The 22,364-nt window shown below is 45.2% G+C and overlaps 1 protein-coding gene across 2 annotated transcripts in view; it reads right to left on the minus strand.

Annotated features, from left to right (window-relative positions):
- Positions 1-22,364, minus strand: part of TMEM108 (transmembrane protein 108) — a gene marked incomplete at its 5' end in the record, with an annotated part of 85,349 nt that overhangs the window by 13,320 nt on the left and 49,665 nt on the right. The window contains one exon of one of the 2 annotated variants that reach the window (XM_084279764.1): positions 3,797-3,842. The exons of the other annotated variant lie outside the window; for it this stretch is intronic. Within the exon in view, the coding sequence (XP_084135890.1) occupies positions 3,797-3,809 (13 nt within the window). Of the gene's footprint in view, positions 1-3,796; positions 3,843-22,364 lie in introns of those variants that run through there. 2 annotated transcript variants of the gene reach the window in all.

Genomic DNA, 22,364 nt, shown 5'->3' on the forward strand with positions numbered 1-22,364 from the left:
CCAGATTATAATGATTGCAAAGCCTGCTACATTTTCTTTTAATGTTCTTTGTGTAACCACATTTTTTCCCACCTCATGCACAGAAAAACATCTCTGTTGGGTTAATGGCTTTCTCTAGGATTATTCCTTAAGGAATAAGGAAGTTGTCAGCTTTTCTACATGTTGTGACCTGGGGTTAGAAACCCTGATATTTGGCTAAAACCTACCTAATATCCATCTCCACCTCTTGAAACGCTGATAAATCGGAAGCCTGCTGCTATGAAGATTTATGATCTCTCTGGGGCAGTCTGTTGTGGCAGCGGGTCACCACACATCAGGCATGGGAAGCCAGATGTGATTAGCTAGTACCTTCAGGAGGCTTGTAAAGTACGAATAATTATTCAGAGGAAATACTACATCAGAAGTAATTTATCTGACAATAAACAATAACCTCCGTGACATTAGGCTGTCTCAGGCTGTGGCAGTCAGGTTTTGCTCACCTGCTAGGCTCCCTTTTAGCAACCTCTGCAGAGCCCCCGTGGCCCCATAAACCACAGCTTCTTAGGACCCTTTTTTTTTCACTAATTAAATGGATTGCAATAATTCCTCCAGGGATGACCAGAGCGAATCTGTCCCCCTAATGCCTAAAAAAAATATTCTGTTTATAATACTCAGATTGAGACTGAAGAAAATATTCAGATTGTAAAAATAGCCAGTGCTGTATATTTTGGGAGAACCAGCTGATATTAAGGACTTCATGGTGGGCTTTGCTGGCCCTTTTAAGTAGAATTAATTACTTTAAAATTGATCCAACAGCCAACAGAAAAGCAGAAGTAAAGCTGGAATCGGTATTATCAGATGCTCTGCATCATCACCTAAGTGTGCTCTGGCTGGATTTTCAGTGACCTGATTGTTCAGAGCTCCCACTCACTTCCCTGTCACTTGAGGATCTGCAACGTCTTATAAAGCAGGACTCTTGCCAAGGGCCCTGATATTAGAGGGCCCTGTTTGGCAACTTTGGTTTAAGCCTAGGAAAATGCTATTCTGAATTTCTATACTAAGGCATGGGAGGCATTTGTCACAGAAATGGACTCAACCAACCCCTTCAAATTTCTTCCCTTCTCAACCTCTGTCTCTGCTTCACAATTGCACCCAGACTTGAGAAAAGGGCCATGGTGTGTACACCAGTTGTCCCCCAGTGCCTCAGTTTACCCTTCATCAGACTACAACTGAAAGGAAACTTTCAGCTTGCTAACAAGTTGTCATGGCCAAAGTTCTGATATCGCAGGGGGGGTGGTACATAGGAGATGCTCTTGGTCTGTTCTAAGTGCAGTTCTGCAGCTCTTGGCCAAATTCTTTCAGTTTTGTCTGCTTAAGACTCTTAGGACTGATCTTACTTAGAGCCTGAGCCCTTTGGGGTAAGGACTAGTGGTCCTTACTATCTGCTGTAAGCAAATCATAATAATTAGTTATCTTTTCAAAGGTCAGTTCACACCGTTATGTTTTTTTCATGAGGGGCCATTTTTAAAATGTAGGAGCTCATGCTCAGAAGGGGTGAAACTGGTTTGGCTTTCAAATGTTGTGTGTCAAATTCCCACTTCTGGAGTCTAATTTTATGCCTAGACTAAAGCCATTCAACCCTAAAGAAAAGGCTGAGCTGACCTGACGTCTCTGTGGTGCGAACTGTGGTGTCATCCTGTGGTCCTGCACAGTGCAGCGGGAAGGGAATATTAAGTACAAAATGAGCTCACTCAGGGATGGAGAACAGCAAAGTGGACACTGAGGGTGCCAATGTGCATTTAGCCATAAAAACTCCATCCTGACAACATCGTGCAATTGTTCAAACCTCAACAGGAACCCACTGTGCTGCTTCTTCCCATCGCACACTCACATGAGGAATCCAGAAAAAGTGTGCACAGTTCTGCACATGAAAAAAGTGAAGGATTGGCTTTATAGCGATGTTTTAAAAGACTGGTTGACGCCCTCAGTGAGTCTCTGAAAAGTCAGGGCTTGTGAATATTTTGCTTTCCCAGACTAGGAAATCTGCAGGGTCCTATGATTTGGGAACTTCCTAGTGACCCTTTTATTGGCATGCAAGAGGCAGAACCACCTCCCTCCAAACCAGAAAACTAAGCGATTCAGGCCCCAGCAGCTGTTTTGTCTCAGGACCTCAGTAGCCCCTGCTTAGCAGCCAGGGTCCTGCCATAGGGTAACATGAGAAGGCTTCATGTAGGAGTTAATTCCGCCTGGTGCCACACGGGACACTTCATGGGCACTTTGGGAACAGCCTTTGTGCCTGACATGGCAGAGCAGCCATGTGGCTGTTGAGTCAGCACCTCCTTTAAACAACACAAACTTAACAGAACTTCTGATCTAAAGCCCGTGGAAAGGTTCCCAATGACTTTAGCGGGCTTTGGACCAAGTCCTAATTGCCAAATATCCAGTGGAAACTTTTTTCTACAGCGAATGACTATGCACAACAAGCTCAGCCTGGTGTTTGACCCCTTCTGGCCTCTGCTGCCTCGGACCTTGCAGCAAGACAAACAGAGCCACCCTGAGCAGGGCTTGGCAAACATTTTTGCTGTAGGAAGTCAAGCAGAGATTTTTGTGCAGAGACCTACTGCTGGACTTGTTATTTCAGGATGATGTGGGCAAGGGAAGCAGGGGGAGCTATCCAACAAAGGACCTATTATCTACAGATCCATGGCTGGGGTGCACGTGGGCACTGTAGGGATGCTGAAGCCTCTCCATGCTTCTAACAGTCTTGATTTACTAACAGCAAGAGAAGGTTGTGGAAAACCTGTTCAAAGCCACAGCAATGTTATTGTCATAGTGAAATCTTTCTTCACAGCACCGTTAACTTCTCTCGCGTGTCTCTGCAAATCCAAAATGTTAGCAGGAGCAAAACAGATCTTTAATAGCCAGAAACTGAGCAGAAAGTATGTGTTACTGCTTTTGTTATGGTCTTTTGCTTTGTAATCTGTCAAAGCAATATGACTTTCACTCCTAATAATGCAGTCTTTGTACAAACAAAGAGTTAAAACAAATTTCATCTCCACGATGAAGAACCGAGGGAAGAAAAAAAGTAGGTTACTCTGCCTAGAAAATTTCTCTTCCCTGCCCTCCCGTTGCTGGCTGTCATGCCAGAACTCCCAGGTGCTAGCTTACAAGTTACTGTCTGTTTTCCCCTGTAAGTATTAGACAGGGTGATCAACCTCTGTTTCAAAACACAATGTATTTGGTAAAAAGCAGGGAAGGAGACACGCCGGGTAGCAGCTCTATTTGCAGCAACGTAAAAGCACTGTCAGAAGCTCTGGAAACCACATGCACAAACACAAATTAGGCAGTACTTACTGAGGGTCCCTGCACAACAACAGTAAGGGTAGCTACAGTTTTCCCATGAACAGAACGTCCCGGTCCATTACCAATATACAACCACCACAGAACACCACCATTACTGCCTCTAAGATGCACATCCCTCACAGACTTTTGAGAGATTGAGTCTGCAAGATAAAATTCATTCCTGGTCCTCCTGTGCTTCAAACAATGGGCGATGCAAATAGGACAGTGCTGTGTAGTTACAGAGCCGGCAGCTCCCAATCCGTTCTCGTGCTGCACGGCAGACTCACAGATACTGTGAGAATAGGTGCTTTAGAAATGCTTCAGATCCCCTATTCAGCTAAACATATACAGACATCCGAGCCGTGGAACCTTGTGAAAGGGCTCGCTGACAAGCTAGGACAACAGTAATTACCGAGAGGAGGGTAATAAAAAGAAAGAGCCTGACTCTGGCTGCTCGCTCAAGGTAATGACTTACCTGAAAATATCATTTGGACTTGTCAGCAGACATCCTCACCTGCTCACATCACACAGATTTGGAAGCTTCATCCCTCAGTAGAAAAAGGTGTGGGGGAAAAAAAGCAACGTCTTCTCCCCCAGCAAGGCTGCTGCACGCAGGAGTTGCTGTTATTGTTGGAACTGGTTTGGAGGAATGAGGACAGAGACAGCCCAGGCAGGCGTGTCTTGCGGGGCTGTGCAGCGAGAGGGCTTGCTCCTTTATGGAGTACCTTTGCAACTGCAAAGCCAGATTACTTACAGAGCCAGTTCCCCTCGCTGCCAGCAGATTGAAGGGCTGCTTGGTATTCCAGCTTGGTTTCCCATCAAGTCCAGATACAGTTTGTCTGACACGGGTCTATTCAGATGCCAGAGGATTGCTGGCAGTTCTCGTTTTCTGGGAACAAAACAGCAACAAGCACCCCAGCTGCACGTCCTTGGGAGGCTGTTCAGTCCCTATTTCAAGGCAGAGTGCCCTCCTTCCAGTGCAGTGTTTAGCTTTTTGTGTGTGCATGGGTTTTACAGAACTCCCTCCTGCTTCTGTACCTCCACCAGGCTTTCCACTTCATTCAATTATCTCTAATGATATTAATATTCCTGTCAGAGGAAAATATGGGGAATGAAATAGCGATCCTCTCCTCTCCTTCTCCTTCCTTGGCATCAAAATGCATATTCTGCATTTTATTTCTTCACTCCTCAGGGGCGAACAGGCAATTTCTACTTCGTGACCATAAAAAAGTCCACTGATCCTGTGATTCCTAAAAATGTAATCCTGCCCCCCCCCCCTTTCCTTTTCTTCCTTTATTCTGCTTCTCTCTTTCCCTCCAGCACAGCTGGGTGTCTGAAAGAACAGTACCTGAACAGTGACTGGAGAGCACAGAAATGTGCCCTGTGCAGCCACCTACCAGTCCCTCAAATGCCAGAGGCAGATGTTAAGAGTGCAACAAGTTGGGGGATTCTTGGGAGCAGCATAGGAATCCCCCAGGAGTCAGAATCAGTCTTTGATTCGGAGCCCCTGTCGCATCCGGGGGTGCTGCAACAGCCTGAGTGGTTTGATCATGGGCTTCTCCCAAAATTCATTCCTAATATTTTGCTAGAGAGAAAAGCCTCTTGCTCCTTCTAGCCTACCAGGTGCAAAGGTTCTCCTTTCTCAGGTCTTGGACCAAGCGTGTTGCAGCCTGACTTCCTTTTTGATGCCACGGCCAAATCAGAAAGGAATGATGCTGTGACGATAGGTGTGAAATTCGACAGCACTAGCAGCTAATGGGCCTCTGACAGGGACCCCAGTGCTGATTTTTGGGGACTGAAGCTCCTATCAGAAGGCCAGGCAGGTGCATATGTTGTATCACAAGTATATTTTACCTGTAGTTACACAAACTGTTTTCACAGTCACGATCACTTCCGAGGGGATGTGAAAAGACAGACCACAAATAACATCCTTAGATCTGCTTTGCAAGCCTGTGCTCTCGTGCTGATGTTCCTTTTCTCCCTGCCCTTTCACCCTTACTGGTTCCAGTTTGAAGGTTTTCCTAAATAAAGGTATTGAGTGCATTGTAACACCACCACCCCAGTCCCCCCCCCAACACCCCTCCCACCCGGGTCCTCACAACTATCAGCTTGTTTGCCAGTTTCCAGAACTCGGGGCTGATTAAGAGCTTGCTGCTGAAGAGATGATTTAGCAGGAACCCGCAGCTGGTGTAACTAGAGAACCATGCCACGTATTTTAACCTTTGCTGGAGGATCTGCCACATCTGTAAGTAGTAACTCATGACAGATTTCTTCCCCCTGTGCTGGCATGGATGGAAACATATGGCTCAAAATTGCAGAGACCGTAGTTAGGAATTTCAGATGAAAAGCCTTCGTAAGGACAGAGGTTCTGTGCCTTCCCTTGTCCAAAAACACATGGAATAAACCAAAATCAATTTTAAAATCATATGAGCATTCCTTGGTCTGACAGCTCCTCCCTCACACAAAGCTTGTCCAGCCCCAGCTTTGCAAATGCACATCCCCTCCTTTCCAGCCTTTACTTGGCAGCAGTTTTTGTTGGCAGGATGCTGTTGCCAAGGGAGACAGAAAGGATGTGCAGCTGGCTTTTCTTTCACCTGCACTTAGTGCTGCTGATCCTATTTATGTTACTGCAGAACCTTTGGCTTCTAAGAGACCTACTGTCAATGTCACCGGACCTTTTGAAGAGTTTTGACAACGACACGAATAGCTGTGGCCTCTGATGGAAAGCTTAAAATAGGATCTTGCCAAAGAGAGGATGTAGTTGGTGTCACAGATGCTGACTCAAGCAAGGGTATCCATTTCACAAGCAGCATTAAGAAGGGGGAAAGGAGGATTCAAACCTATCTTAGAAAGGTTTTTGACAACCTCCCAAAGAAATGAGTAACTTCAGAAATGTAAGAGTTACATGCCTGGTCTAAGGTAACTGTGGCTCTGGTGGGGAATTCAGCCCATCCCCAGGTTGACTGGTACCCCAGAGAGGCTCCTCTCTTGCCATTAGCAAAAGAGGTCACATAGAGGATATTGAGCTTCAACTAGAAGTCTAGCTTTCAGGTGATGAAAATTAGGTGAGATGAAACCCACCTTGAGGATTTGTTTAGGACAATAAATAAAAGTGATTTTTGGAAAGGTGAAATGTAGTCTCTGTATTGCAAATCTTTCCAGGAGAGGAATTCCACTGCATTGGCTGTTCAGAACATGTCTCTACTGAACACCAGACAACAAGCCTTAGAAAGCAACACTTCATTGGCATGAAGAGTGGACTAGAGCAGGGCTTGGCATCCTGTCCACGGTAGTGCATTAGGAAGCATTTTTCTTTCCCATATTAGAGGGCAAGTGGGCAAGCACTAATCTGTCCGAAGCTCGGAGCTGCTGCCTTTCAGAGAAACAGCACAGCACCGATGGGCTGCGCCTGACCCCTGCAAGGCAAGACGTCTGGCACCTGCTGGACTGGAAAGCACCAGACAGTACAGGGAGGTGGGAGCCACTTCATGCAGAAGCATTTTTCCAAAAAATCACAGCTCCTAGATCTGCTGCACTCCTTTCAAAAGCCTCCCACATGCAGTTGGAGGTAACCAAGTCAGAGGCTTTTGATTCCAGCACCAGATGATAGGTCTTTTCCAAACCTAACTTCTTCAGGCCTCCAGCTGTTAGGAATTTACACTGACTTACTTATCAATCGAGGATGCTTACTCAAGACTTAGGACTCTCTTTACAGCACAGTAATTTTTAGCTTGCCTTTTCTAACAAAACATTTACAGGAGCAGGCTGTCTATCCCTCTGCCTGTCTTTCCCAGCAGCTTCTGATCCATGGCTGATTTCAAATGATGTAATGTGCAGTATGACAACTGGCAAGGAGGCAGAGCAGAGTGCTGCGCTCACGGATCCCTCTGCTTTGACAATACAGACCTTTTTTCCTTTCCCTACTTGCAAAGGCTGTGCTCCCATTCTCCAGCTGCAGCTACAGAAGTGTTGATACCGCAGCCAGAAGGGATGCTATAGTTATGCACAGGCTAACTTCTACAAACCCTGAAGGTATTTCAGTCATTTTGGCTGTTTGCTGAAAGTAATTTGGATGATTTATTACTTATGCCCCCTTCAAACACATTATTACCTCCAAGTGCCTGTTTATCCTTGTGCTTGATCTCAAATGAGATCTTGTAATAAGGAGTTTGCACTGATTTGTTACGTGAGCAGGTAACATGCTAGAAGAAATCAACTATTGTATTTACCTGCAGGAAAGCTTTACTCTGATTTTTGAACCATTTTCCAGTTTAAGGAAAAGGGATGCTGTGCCTCAGAGTGAGTAAAGGACTTGTTAAGGGGCTTGTGCAGTTTACACTGTCTCAGTTTAGCATCGGGCAACTGAGAACCAAATCAGGTCAGGATCAAAGGAGTCAGCATTTCCATTATGGGGGGCTGACTACTGGTTTGGGGGAAGAAAGGGTCAGTGGGGGGGCATGGGTATTATTGAGTGGTAATAATTCCCCAGGGACTTGGGCTATAAAAGGTAGTGAGAGTTTCCATGTCCAGATTTTCTCCTGTGAGCACAGCCTGAGGATGTCAGGTTACACATAAATCAGCTGCAACGTGCTGCTCTTATTATCTGCTGGATTATATAGGGCTTGCATAGCCTCCAGAGTGGATGTTAAGGTTGCTAGGGAAAGAAGGCAGCAGTTTTAATTTCTGTTCATCCTTCCTACATATAGCAAGAGCTTTCTCTTGGCTTTTGGAACTAAAGGTTGTATTGCCTCTTAGCTGTTTCAGGTTCAGAAGAGGCTGGTTTCAGAATAACCTGGATATCCACCATGGCCCAGCTCCACCGAGCCCCACGTGTGTGGTCTGTGAGCTGCTTTGCAAGGAGGTCTGCTCATGGCCCAGGAGTGAGGTCAGCAAAGCCCCTTCACAGCCTGCACTTCATGGAGGTGCATGCCTGAAACTCAACGAATGCCAGGGGTGTGTGTTCCATTAGGATGTACAAAGATAAAAGGGAAAGATCAAATTCCCTTCTTGAAAATATCAGCTGCTCACTGAAGAGTTGAAGAAAGGGTGTTTTTGCTCCATTCGGTGAATTGCAAGATTACACAGGTATTGAGCTATGGATTTTTTTGCCATCCTTTGAAGCTGGGTATTGGTCTGGAAGGAAAGATGGTCCAACCTGGACCATAAATTGTACGTTCTTATAAGTAAGGTCACAGCAGCAGCCGGATATAATTTCTGCTAATGACAGCAGGACTCTGCTGCTTGTATTTCACTCAGTGTTACTGCTCCTGAATTAGATTCAAGAGGGGGAGATATGCAATATCATACACAAAGAACGTAAGGGTGAGATGGCATGGTGATGCGGCGTACTTGATTAGTCAGGGGACCAGGAATTCAAGTGGAAATATATATGATGTTGGGAAGAGGATCTCACTTTATAAAAATATGCTTCATCAACTCTGCAGTTCATTTCTGCACTTCATATTTCCTATTCAGCACGAATGCAGTTACACAACAACGTTTCACCTTTCTGAGTGGATGGTCTCTTTTTGCATGCACATTTCCAGTGTTTTAAAAAATATTCGGCTATCAATAGGCATGTGCTACTTCCGAACGGCATTTTGAGCATGGATCGGTCTTGACTTTTCATGGGGACTCATGGCATATCTGAAACATCATTTACTTTAAATGGTTTAAGGGTAGATAGCGGACTCAGGTCATTAGAGCTTCATCCTGCCTTAAACATGACAGGCTGGCACTGTGATACGCGGCTTCTTTGCACCACCGACATAGATCCACTGTTTGGAACAACAGTAACAAGCATAAGCCCTCTCACAGCATTATTCACACAGTACTTTACAGGTAAGATATTTTATTTGTCTGTCCTTTCTGGTTAAACCTGCCTCTCTTCATATTCAGGAGTGAATCGGCTTTGCCCATTCCTGAAATGTCATCACGTCCCCACTTAATTGTGTTTTGGAAGGGAATTGTTCTGACAACCCTAACAACTTCTGACTCTTCACAGAACAGCCCTTGTGAGGAGATTAAATGTACTAGCTTCCCCATGCTGCCCTGTCAGCACGCAGCCCTTCGAGACCTTCTCTTGATGTGAAAGTGAGCTCAGCCTCAGTGTTCGTTCATCCTTGACTTCTGTTTCGTTAATACCAGTTGTGCTGTTGGTGATATGACGTGGACATCTTATCTCTCTCCTTCTCCCTCTAGCAACTACACCAGGAGCCTAATGTGCCTTCAGTCAGGCTATTACACAGTTCCCAAAGAGCAGTACTTACTCTTCAGCTGCTGATCAGGAGCCAGCAGGCAAACCAGAGTGCTGCCCTTCTCCGTCTCCCCTGCACCATCTCCCTTCCAGGAGCACAGCATCCACGCCACGCGGATGGCTGCTGAGAGCACCACGTGCTCAGACACCTCTGCCCTTACACTAAACCTGCAGCCTGGGTGACCCTCGCTGAGAAAACATCGCAGGAACAAAGCCCTGAGGTGCTTGTCCTAACGTTTTGCCATGCGCCGTGTCTCTTGCCCTGGGATCTGACCGCTCTGCTCTTCGAGCCTATTGATTTTACCTTTTTTATTTCCCCCAGTGGAGGTGCAGAAATGCCAGCCATGTAACTGGAACATTTGGTTTTTGGGAGTTTCCATGCCACCTCAGTGGGACCGCCTGGGCTCGCTGCACTGCCCTTAACACATGTGGTTGCCGGGGTCCCAGGAAGGGCTGGAGATTTCCTGACGCATCGGCAACGAACTTCAAGCACAGGTGTGGGCTGTTTCCTCAGAAACAACATGAGTGCAAATGTACCCAGTGGTGCATTTGGAAAGAGAAATTCATCTCTGAAATAGCTAATAACATCTTTTTACTGCTTACACCGCTCTGATCCAGGCTTGCTTTGGTCTGGGCTTAATTTATTAATACATAAAATGTAACCTTGAAACTAGGGTGCAGCAGAGCTAATGACCAATGAAGAACTTTCTGTTAAGCACTTTGAATGAGGTACAATTAAACGTCACTCGGGGTCCTTGGCAGACAGATGCTGGAAGAGCTGCGCGGCAGTCAGACGCTGCGTTCCCATGAAACACAACGATAATACTGACATAAGTGTTTTGTTGTCACACTCCTGCCTTATTACATTTTCCCTTTCCTCTTTCTCTCTTTTTAAGCATTCTCAGCTGTCATTGTACCCGAGCAGTGAAATTATTCCCAGAGTAAAGTGCAGTATCGGAAAGCCATTCCTTTTGGAGCCAGAGCACTAAGTGCGGCCTACCAGCGCTAAAGCCGCAGGGCAACACAGACTTTGCATTAACCTTAACTACTGTGGCCAAGAGAATATATGAGCAATGGCCTTAGTAAAGGTCAGGGCACCGAGAGGAAGGAATACCAAGGAGCATTAGACACAGGATGTAATTTTAAGATAAAGTGCTGAGTTTCATCCCCACTCAATATGAGTTGAAAGGACTGGATGGGAATAAATAACAGAAGCCTTGCTTGAGGGACCAATTCCATGGCTATTCATAGCACGTCAGGAAAAGTCCACTGGGACATATGGTGGCTTCTGCTGCACGGATGTAAATCCAGGAAAGCTCCTCTGCAATTAGTCAGATTATTCAGTGCACAAATGACTCTGAGAGGAGAACACAGGAAACATTAAAAGAACCAGTGGAAGTAAAACATAGTTGCAGACTGAAGACCCGTGACCAAATGAGAAGAAATGATCTGGAGATTAATCACAGAATCACAGAATGTGTTAGGTTGGAAGGGACCTTTAAAGGCCATCTAGTCCAACCCCTCAGCAGTAAGCAGGGACACCTTTAACTAGATCTGAATGCTCAGAGCTTCAACAAGCCTGACCTTGAATGTCTCCACAGACGGGGCCTCTACCACCTTTGTGGGCAACCTGTTCCAGTAATGGCAATTAAAAACTGGAAGGAGTAGTCAAAGGAGTGTAAAGGTTCATCTTTTGTTCTCTTCAAATCTGGGTGCTGAGTCTGCCATCTGAATTTATCACAACAGCTCAGCACCACTGTTTGGTCCTTACTTCTTCTCTTTACCTGGTTTGCTGGAAATTAGCGTTTCAGTCAGATAGGAGATAAATAAAAAGTACTTGAACACCAAAGATGTAGAGAACAGCTGGTTGGCCCCAGACTATTCCCCAACAGTAACTTGTATCTGGTAGCTAAAACAAAGTTATCTGGCGTGAACCAAGGTCAGTGGCTGAACTGCCTAAGATATAACGAGCAACTCGCCTCAGGTTGTATTTTGATGCAGTCACAGTCCGACTTCTTGTTATGGTCACTGCCTCAGGAAGGCACTAAAGCCAAAACAGCTTCCATCTGATGTCAGTGGCATCACCCACATGCCAGGAGCACCCCACATGAACAACACTTCACTGAACCAGGACCGGGTTGGGAGCAGGCAGGTAAAGCAGAGGGAGCAGAAAAACAACCTGTAACCTGTACCCCTGCTGTTACGGGCCTAAACCACAGCAGATTTCTGAGGAGGCATACAGCACGCAGCTCTTTGCGCAGATTTGTTACTTGCCCCTTCCACTGTGCTTATTTAGTGTATATTTATTCAAAAGAGTCCCTGCTGGGAGCTGCTCCTGCCTGCTCATTCACTGTCAATTACATTGCCAGAAACACAGAAGCGCCGACAGCCACGTTTCTGTTGCATCACAACTATTTCCTTAAGATGACCTTGGGTCCAAGATATTTATTAGGAGAGAAATAAAACAAAAAGTGGAAAAAAAATGACACAGCAACAGTCTGTAACAATTTTTTTGCCAAGGTGGTGTGATTTGAGCTTGTAAATTACATGCAGGCACTTTGTACTTGCTCTGGCAATACAAACCATCTCATACTTGGTGCTCCATGTCAAGTTCTGCCTCTGTCTAAATTAATGCTCCCAATTAGTCCTGTTTTACTGCGCATCCATCATGGGAGATTCACTGTTAGGCCTTTGAACAATACAAATCCATATACTGGTAATTATGACAAAATACATTTAGCAAGACACAAATGTTTCATATTTATCAGCAGTGCCTTGGGTGCCTTGTTTTTTTTCTGACACACTTTTAATTTCTACAGCCAGATTCATCTTTGACTCTAGTAACTAACTGGATTCAAAGGCTGTATAAGTCTTCATGCTGGGCTCAGTCTTGGCTACTTTGTTTTTCCAGCACGTGTCTTGAAAAATCATCTACCTACCATGCATGTGTCCAAGGCAGTAACTGATCTTCCAAGCTACGTGTCACATGCCACGCAGGGGAAAAAACCTATCCAGACTTATTCCTTGAAATTACATCATATTACTTAACTTATCCAGTGGTATTTCCAAACTCTCTCTTCTTTTTAATATGTAAAATTATTGGCACATGTTAAAAATATATGTGGAATAGCTGAGGAAGGACTGAAAAGATGGTAAAAGGCATGAGTGTACCTAACGCACTGACCAAAATTATCATTCCCTAAGAAGCCCGTGGTTTTAAGAGACACATAACTGTCATGGTAATTATTTAACTGGGCTAAAACTTTTCAGGTTTGGAGTCAGTCCAGATATGACTGTCACCGATTCTTTATTGCCCGGTCACAGGGTGTCTCTGGAGGCACAGGGCGAGCACGATTTCCCTCAGCAAGACCTCTCTGATGTAAGAGGCTATCCACATAGCACCAAGTTATCTTACCAGCTCTTGCTGTCTATATAGACCTTGATGTGAGTGTGGGACAGGGATGAAGTGGAACTGGTGAAGCTGTAAAGCTCTACCTCTTGGCTTCTGAAAGGGCTGCAAGAGACGCGCCCAAGGGCAGGCTGAGTCACTGCGCAGAGAGCTGCTTGGCTTCATTGCTGCTCAAAAGGGGAACAGTTTAAACCTGGCTCCCTTTGTGGCTCTGGAACAACACAGCAGTCTAGAGAGAAAGAGAGTGCATCACAAGCTCTGGGGCCAGGTGTTGGGTTGTCCTGGGTCTGGCTAGGATACAGTTAATTTTGCACAGAGCATCACTTTTTCCTACTCGCTGCCACGCAGCCTGGACAGCAGAGAAAAATCACAGGGAAATCCTAGCAGGGATGAAAACAGCAGGTCTCTGTAGAAATTATTATTTAAAATCTTCTAAGGTTTAATAAAGATTGAGATCTTTTGCTGCTTGTCCTGTCTGATTCCATAGAGGCTTTTTAACTCTACAGGGTGTTAACTTTTCCACAAAATACAGAGGTAAAGAGCTAGTGGATCACAGCTTTCAGGGTGGATGGATGGATGAATGAGGTTAATTTGGCTTTTCCTGTAACATGATTTGTGGGATGAGGAGACCCCACCTAGCCCTTCATTTTCAATTCCTAGCCTAGTCAACACATGCATGATTATCTCATAGGCACTTCAGAGCAATGGCCCAGACCCTCAGCTCATGTGATTTGTTTGTCCCTGCGGAAACCCCGAAAGCACTGCCAACTTGGAGCCCTGCTGAGGCTGGCTCTGTACCTGGGAAGCTGCGAGGCCAAGCACCCTCCATTTTCTACAACACACTTAAGGCCATGAGTGGAGAGCAACCCTTCCAAGGCTCCAGCTTCATCACAGTGGCACAGTTCGTTAACAGGATCATGTCAATGAGTGCTTCTCCCTACACTGCCCTTCTGAGACAATGCTGTAGAGCTTTAAACTAGCCTTAAACAAAAACACTGATTGCAAGGGGGAGGAGGATAGGGAGGACAGAAGGGGAAGGAACAGAGTAATATTTTTAGATGGTAGGACAAAATAGCCGATTGTAATCTCTGTTTAAAAAGATATGAACTGCCCATTCATTCCTTCATTCCTTCATTCATTCACAGGCATGAAGATGATCAAACTCACCCTCCCCAGAATAAACGTTGCTGATGGCAGTTATGCTAATCCACTGCTCGCAGACGCCCGGCAGTGTGCATTTACATGTCTCTTCGTGACGTGCCTATGATTATGCTGGAGAGCCTTCGAGTTCAAAGATGAAATCTTTGGACTGACAAGCTCTCCCTTCTGTGTACCCACAGGCACCAGCACTCTATAGTGGCAGCTGTGGGGGAGTAAAACTGGGTGTATCAGTGTTGTTTCTAATTAACGTATATATATATATATATATATATATTGCATGTTTGGTGTTTGTTTGTCATTTTATTGATAAACAGATTAGGAAAAAATGCAGTCTTTTATAGTTTAGGTCTAGGCTCCTGTTCTGGTACACATGAAGGACTTTCATTAGCCAGAAGTTAGGAAAAACTACTGGCACAGGCTGCCCAAGAAAGACAGTGCCGTGGATCAGATGAAGCATGCCAAAGTGGTCTGAAGTGTCCACACAGAATGGTCTCCACTGGGACAGGAGATACAAATCCAGACTTGTAAGGCTCCCTTTTAGTCTCCATTACAAACCCTGGGCAAAATCATCTCATATGGAGGCATCATCTCAACATATGGCAAAATATCCTACCATGTGTGCACAGCATACTGCTTATGAAGATAAAAGCCATTTAAAATGATGCCTGATCATGCAAAGTGAAGCCACAATCGCATTTACTTAACTCTAAATGTGTGTAACAATCACTGAAGCTCAGCTCAGGCATAAGGATTGAGCGCTCTGACTCCAATTCACAAGAGGTAAAATCATCTTGAATTGGGTGGATGAGAACCCTGGTTGACACATTGACTTCAGCTAGTCCTGGAGGGCCTTGCTGAGGCATGTGGCTGTCAGACTGTGCAGAGAATTGTATCAAGAGACGTCAGGAGATGGCTGGGCTATTTGGGGAGGCTTGTTGTGATATTTAAAGGGTAGGAAGACTCAATTTCATAACTGCTGTTCATCTGCAGTTTGCTTGGTGCAGCATGTGACAATCCAGTAACAGGCAGGGACTGGAAAAATCCGCTTTCTGTAAATACACTATGGGTTTAAGGGGTTTTAACATGGCTGCTTCTTTAACCATTTACAGGTTACAGTGATTTTTCTTGGGTCAAACAACTTATTTGAAGATGAAGGGGCAGATTTAGTGGAATTTTATGTGGAATTTCACACAAGGGCTCAGCTTGACAGAAACAACAAAGTTCACCCAATGAAAAACCCCAAAGTTTTTCAGACCCACTCAATGGATTTATGTGTCCACAACATTTTGATGAGATGCAATCTATACTTGTGTTGTGGCTTTCACCAACAGGTCAAGTTGAGGCCCAAAACTGACATGTAAATGAAAGCATTGACTCTTTAACTGACACTCCCTGGAATGGGGAAGATTTTAAAGAGACCCCTGCGGATAGCAGGCTCAGAGGGAAAGGCTGTAAGGAGGGAAAGGAAGAAGGAAAGACAAAGGAGGTGCAGACAGAAAGTAGGGAGAAAGACGTGGAAGGAAACCGAGGAACAGAGAATAATTGGAATGGAAAATGTGTACTTTCTAACTGAGCAATACCAGATGCAAAAAATATATCCAGAATAAATAAGGTTATCTGCAAAGGTTAGTTGCTGTACATGGCCAAATCCTATTTCTGACCATCCCAGAAGCCTTCCATTGACGTGGCCAAGGTATTTATTTACTGTGTGCTGAATGTACATTGTTTATACTTCAGCCCATGGATTGACATCAGAGCCGGAACTGGGCCTTTCAGAATCAATCTGACGTCCCTCCTTTTGACCTCAGTTTAACATTCTAGGAAAAAACCAAATTTCTTCATGAATATGTACAGAATGTGCCAAGATGAGTTCTGCCCTTGGACTGGCATTTCAGTGCGCTGCTGTATTTCAAAGCAAAATTTGGCCTTCGACTCTAATTGCTCCCAACTCTAGAAATATTGAATTGATTTTCCTCAGACATGAACTGTTTTCTCCTTCATCACCGAGGTCTATAAAACAAGCTGAGTTCAAATTTCCTAGCGTCAGCTGTTCTTGAGTTATGAGGTCAGAGAAGCTGCAACTGGAACAAATAGGAATAGCTGGTTTCTCTTCACGCCCACATATCATAACAACAGCCAGGCTGATTTTGCTGAGAGTTTTTGAAATATTCACCTTTAGGCTGAGGCCGAACCTGAAAATACACTGTCACACTACACCCCCAACTCCCCCTCCCCCAGAACTTTCTTGGGAAAATTAGGAACAAGTGGAAAATGGAGCTAAGCCTGGAAACAGAAATCCATCTGAGGCTGTACCTGTGGTTTGCTTCCACAGGAGTAATTAGCAATTCCCATGCCTCCATCATTATTTAACTTTGTAAGAGCCTACACTCACCTGAGTGGGCCTGTGGCTTTCTTGTTTCTTAGAAGAGTCATTTTCACTCTTAGCATCAGATAATCATAGGGTGGTTAGAGTAATTTTAATCTGTTTCTTATGTCTGGCAGACAGGATCCCCGCCACGATGACTGTCGGGAACGTCTGCAAGGATTCACCCAGATCCTTGCTCACTGCCTGCTTTGGCAGAACCATCTTTCAAGTTCAGCCCAGACCACAGCCAGGACAGTGTGAGCAGGACTCAGTGCTGCTGCTTGCAAGGCCCGTCCAAGGGATTTATCATCATCCGCTACATTTCTGGCTTTCACATTGAGACAAGGTGATCGGATGAGGGACCCTCGCTATGTCAGGCACTGAAGGGACATTGTAGCTGTCCAACCTTCCTCAGACAAACACTTGTACTTGTGGTTGTCTTTCGCAACTTTGATAAGAAAAAAGTAGATTTTTAAAAATTTGAGCCACTGGAAGCAAAGGCCCCAACTTCAAAAGCTTATAAAAGAGGGTTCAAGGAGGAATTTGAGTCTGGAGCTTAAAAAAACAACTTTCTTTCTTGCATATAAGATACACAGACTGACAAGAAAAGCTGGTTTAGTTCTAGTTGTCTCTTTTTTTGCTAAAAATTATTTGCACTTGAAAACCTGAAGCAGCCAAACCGTGTGCACACCCGTAGCCAAAGGCGGCGGTTATGTAACACCACGTAACCGCCGCGTTTCACATGTCATTCCCTGGGACTGGGAATCTCTGGTGCAGCCTGCTGACACCGAGCACATCACATGGGGCCACCATGTGAAAACGTGTTATTACTCACTTGTCACGCTCGGAAAAGCTGCAACTGCTCACTGCTCTAGCGAGCCATGAGTGAGTTGTTTTGCTCCTGATCAACCTCTCCTGGAAAACGCAGAAACACTGAGACAGAAATGCCCGTAGGGGATAGCGAGATGCTTAAATGATGATCAAGGGCAAGTTCTATGGGCAGAAGACAGCAGTTGCTCAAGGACCCAGGTGCCTGTTCTGCCGTTTTTGCCTCATGCTTCTGGGACAAAAAGCTCACAGAGTCCTGTGTGCCACCAGGATTCCCCACCAGGTTCAATCTCACCCTGATGCTCTGATGATGGTCATGACATAACAAGATGCAAGGGGAAGCAGGGTCTGTCTTTGAGGCACCTGCAACACACTGAAGTCACAGGGGTTACAGAAGCAGAGCTGAGGGCAGATTTGGGCCCATTATATTTTTTGCTGTTTGAAGGAATTGAGTGCAATAGTGAAGCTGCTCCTCTTTAGAAACGGGTTACAGAGTATGCATATTTATGGGGCTTTGCTCCCCAAGGTGCACACATGCAACTCCCATGTAGCTAATGTGGCTGACGTGGGAATGCTGAGAGGTGGAGAGACAAATTACTAGGTGGTTTAACAGCTCAGGCTTTCAGTGAACATACAGCAATCTTATTTAAAAATAAGCGAATAGCGGTATTTATAAAGCGTCTGCAACTCAGCATTCAGGAAAACGGGGAATTTGATTAGGAAAACATTTCAAACCCTGAGAATAATGATACAGTGCAATAGTAGCTGCAGTTTTTAAAAAAGCTGATGCAGTCTTGCCCAGGAACTTATGGGACAGGGGATGAGGAATTATTTTTTCTTTTCTCTCCCTTTTTTTTTATTTTAATTATAGGAAGACTTTTTTTTAAGCAGAAAAAGAAGATATGATAGATTTTAAGGAGGAGCAGAAGAGACAGGCAGTCAGGTGGGCCACAGATATATCCCAGTAGGGAAGACACAAGGTTTTGTTTCATGGCCTATGAAACAAGTTTTGTTTGGTGGGCAGATGACCCTGTGTTTCTCCCTACCTTTCTGATAGGCAGGTCATTTAGTATGGTCTCAACTGCCTGGAATATGCACATGGAGTAGCTCCATGTCCTGTCCAGGACCCAGCAATCCTGGAGTGTGCTCTGGCTCTCCATATCTCAGGAATACATGAATGATGTCTGCATGACAGGGTGTACTGATGCATAACTCTGGGATAATTTGGTTTATGGATCCACTTCCTGAATGTTAGTTAATGAGTCCAGAAGCTATAAATACCAAGCCTCCAGCATGCCCAGATGCATTGATAGACAAGTGTTTCCAGGCTAGGCTGGACATCATGTGGACATTTGTGTCTTTTTTTTCTAAAGAAACTTCAGAGGCTGCATGCAAAGGAACATCAGGGAGCACAAGGAAAGCCACAGAAGCCACAAGCCACACAAGCCCTGGTGCTGCCCTGCCTGTCTCTGTCTTTCCAGAAGTTGCAAAAAAACCCCCCACAACTGTCTCCTGAAGAAGCTGCAGAAGGGCTGCCTACAGCTCCTGGGAGCACAGGAAGGGAGCCTGTTGTATCCCCATGGTGCCCTGACTTCCTCCCACCCAAAGTGGGGCAGGACACAGCTGATCCACTCTGCCTATGCCCCGCTCTGACCCTGCAACGAATGGGGCAGGCGCTTATTATATAAAGGGACTTACTACAGGATGCTGCAACCAGCTGGCTCTTTTTAAGGGTACAGTAATTTATTTATCTATCTGCCTACCTACCTATTTTGTATGCCACTTTATTTCTATCTATCTGGAGAAATAAACATAAACAGTATTTTTTTATATATATATATATACCAATATAAGATACTATGTTGTTGCAGTAGTTCAAATTTCACTGTTGCTTTGCACAGCCAGACGTCCTCCAGCCAATTCAATATATTTAGATTAAAATATTTGGCGGAGCGAGAAGTACACAGGCAGCCTCCTTCTGCAGCTGCCCTCACACACAGGCAGACACAAGGGCTCAGCAGCATGGCAAACCGACCTCCCTCAGGTTTCTGTTCTATTTCTGCTCTGCTAAGGGGCTACGGCTGGGATAGAATTAAATAGATGGAACATTTGCCTGCATGTACAGAGGGGGGCAAGCAGAAACGGAGGGGGAAACAGTTGATACATAGCTGTCACTGTAGAGCAGTAAATATTACCATTAATTTTTCTCATCACAAGTGCACATTCATTATGGCTTTCCATGTACCAAATCCATAAGTCTATATGTGCTGAGCCAGTGGCTTGCCATAGCAAGCAGCAAATAATGAATGATGTATTAGCTCTCTTATAATGGATTGGTTATTTCAACCATACTTGGCTTGATGTGATGAAATAAATGACAGCAATTTTGCTAATACATGGGTTTTCTGCTCTCCCCCTCCTTTCAAATAGGGCAGAAAGGTGTCCTTTAACATTTAAAGTCATGGAAGAACACAATATGTATGATGGTAAGTGACTATAATGTAGTATGCCATAAACTGTAAGTACCGTCTGGTTTGAAAGGAAGCTGATCTGAGGTATAAAGAAGGTATTTTACACATGATAAGAGGTAATAAATCTAGAGTTTGCTGGAGGATTTAGATCCAACTGGAAATAAATCCATTGCAAATATTTTTGAAGTATTGTATAGCTACATTAAGAAAGGACTCTGCCACTGAGCTGAAAGTGCTTCTGTTTCAGCAGGTGATATAGCTTTGCCAGTCAAATACTGATCATATCAATCAGTTTTCTATTTCAGGCTGATGCTGGGAAGCACAGAGCATGAGCAATGTATTCCATGAGCAGTGTTACTACATTCTCCATTAAAATACACCTGATTCAATAGCTAAGAATTACTGGTTAATGTCCATTCGATAAAGGAGTAATTGGATGGGGTGAGTGCATCACAGCTCTCTTCCTTCCCCATGCTCTCCTTGCCTTGTTCATGAGGCCAAGCTGTGACCAAGGAATCAGAAGAAGCGGCCAGGAGCAAGTTTCCATGAGCCTAAACCCAGTATCAGAACGTAGTATCCAAGAGTTTAGAGAAACAGCACCAAATTCGACCTGTGCAAACCAGAAGAAGCAGAAGCAGCTGAAGATTCATGCAGAGCTGTCCCTCTGTGCCAGCAGGACACTCAGAGGAAAAGGACCTTGGTGATACCTCCATGATAAAGCTATCTTGGGGAAGGAAACCACCAGGCAGGAGGAAAGCAGAATTCATTTCAGAGCTGGGAATACTGACAAATTATTAGGATAACGCAGATGGCCCCATGTAAAAAAAAGATTCAAGTTTGGTCAAAGCAAGATGCAAAGATTCAGCATCTGATCCTGTGTCCACTGCCATCAGTGGGAGGATTTCCACCAACCTAAAGAGGTTTCAGATAAACCCTGTAGCTCGGCTTGCACATTGTACATGCACCTGGTCCCTGCTCTGTCACCACAGAGTGGCTGTGACCCCACACTGCTCTAATCCTTGGCAAGAGGATGAAATCGTGCAGGGAACTCAAATAACTCCCATGGTGTGAGGACTGCTCTGCCCTTTGGTAGGGCTGGGTGCTCAGACGGCTCTTAATGCTGCCTGCAGCCAGCTGCACGTTCATCTGCTCTCTGGGAAGAGGCACCACCTCTTGGTGATATGGCAGTTCCCCCCTTCTTTTTGCTGGCTTGGACGTGGAAGTCCCTGCCACCCCAAGACTTTCTGATCCTCATCTGGTTGTTTATTTTCCAGCACTCCCCTTGCTTACTGGGCTTCTCAGTCCTCAAAGTTTTATCAGACCCAGCTGACAGGGTCCTGCAGTGGTGGTAGTTGCTCCTGATGTTTATCATCACTAGGATTACTGTTTCTCACCACAGATATTTTTTTTTCCCTGATGTGTGCTGACTAGTCTCTTTCCCTGCTGCCACTTTGCTTAAGTCACATTTGCCCTCAGAGAAAAATGTGGCAGCATCATGAACAGGAATGGAAAGCGCTGTCATACGGGGAGACCAGGATGCAACGTGATTATCATATTAACCAGCTCACTGCCCTTTGGATGCTTGGCCAGCATCCAGCAAAGTGACATCAGTATGGTGCTCTGGGCACATGTTGCAAGTCGTCACATTCCACCTAAATGTCAGAGTGAGTCCTGGATGCTGCAGGGATCTCAGGGGCTGCTCAGCAAAGTGCTGCACAGTGCTGTGCCTGGCCAGATCCATGCTTCCTCAGCATGACACACAGCACACTGCATGGGAGCAGCAGTGCTGCTCACCCACCCTCTTGGGAAGCCACTGAAATCATTGCATACTCCTCTGGGGACAAGCAGGCCAAGGGGTACCATTCACAATTTTCTGTAGCAAACATAAGGTGCAATCAGCCAAAATATGAAATGGACATCTGGCCTTGCCTTGCTAGTAGAGAGCCCTTCCTTGTTGGTTTTCTTTAAGGCCTCCCACTGAAATTCTAATATTTCAAGGAGCCTGATGCGCTTTGGCTTGGGGAAGCCAAGGACGGCATTTACAGCCATATAGACCACTGGAGACCAAGCAGAACTCGCTCCCAGCAGGGACCTGCATGCTGATGACAGTTCTGGCACCTGTCTGCAGTCCACTGAGACATGACCACCCACGGTGGGCACTGGCATAGGCTGAACCCCCTCTTCCAGCACTGGGCTACCCTTTCCTGGTGCTGTCACACACAAGCCCTGCCAGAGCCCAAGCCCGGGCATGGTGTGGCAAATCTAGAGTCAGGACTTTGTTTTCAGTGGCTTCCTCAGAGCAGTACAGTCATGACCACTGTCTTGCCCCTTCAGCAAATGAAGGTTCATTTCCTACCCAGTCTATCTTTTGTCTTCTCCCTAATCCATCAGTGAAGTTACAAAGCTGAATTTCCATGGCAACAGACTGTGAGGTCAGAGAGAAAGTATTAGGCAAGATCAAGCATCTGAAGTGGAATTGGGAAAGGGAAAGAACAAAACTACTTAAAAAAAAATTAACAGTCACAGCAGAGGGAATAATGAGAGAGAAAGAAA

Source organism: Gallinula chloropus (assembly GCF_964237585.1).
Source record: "Gallinula chloropus genome assembly, chromosome: 2".
Lineage (NCBI taxonomy): Eukaryota > Metazoa > Chordata > Aves > Gruiformes > Rallidae > Gallinula > Gallinula chloropus.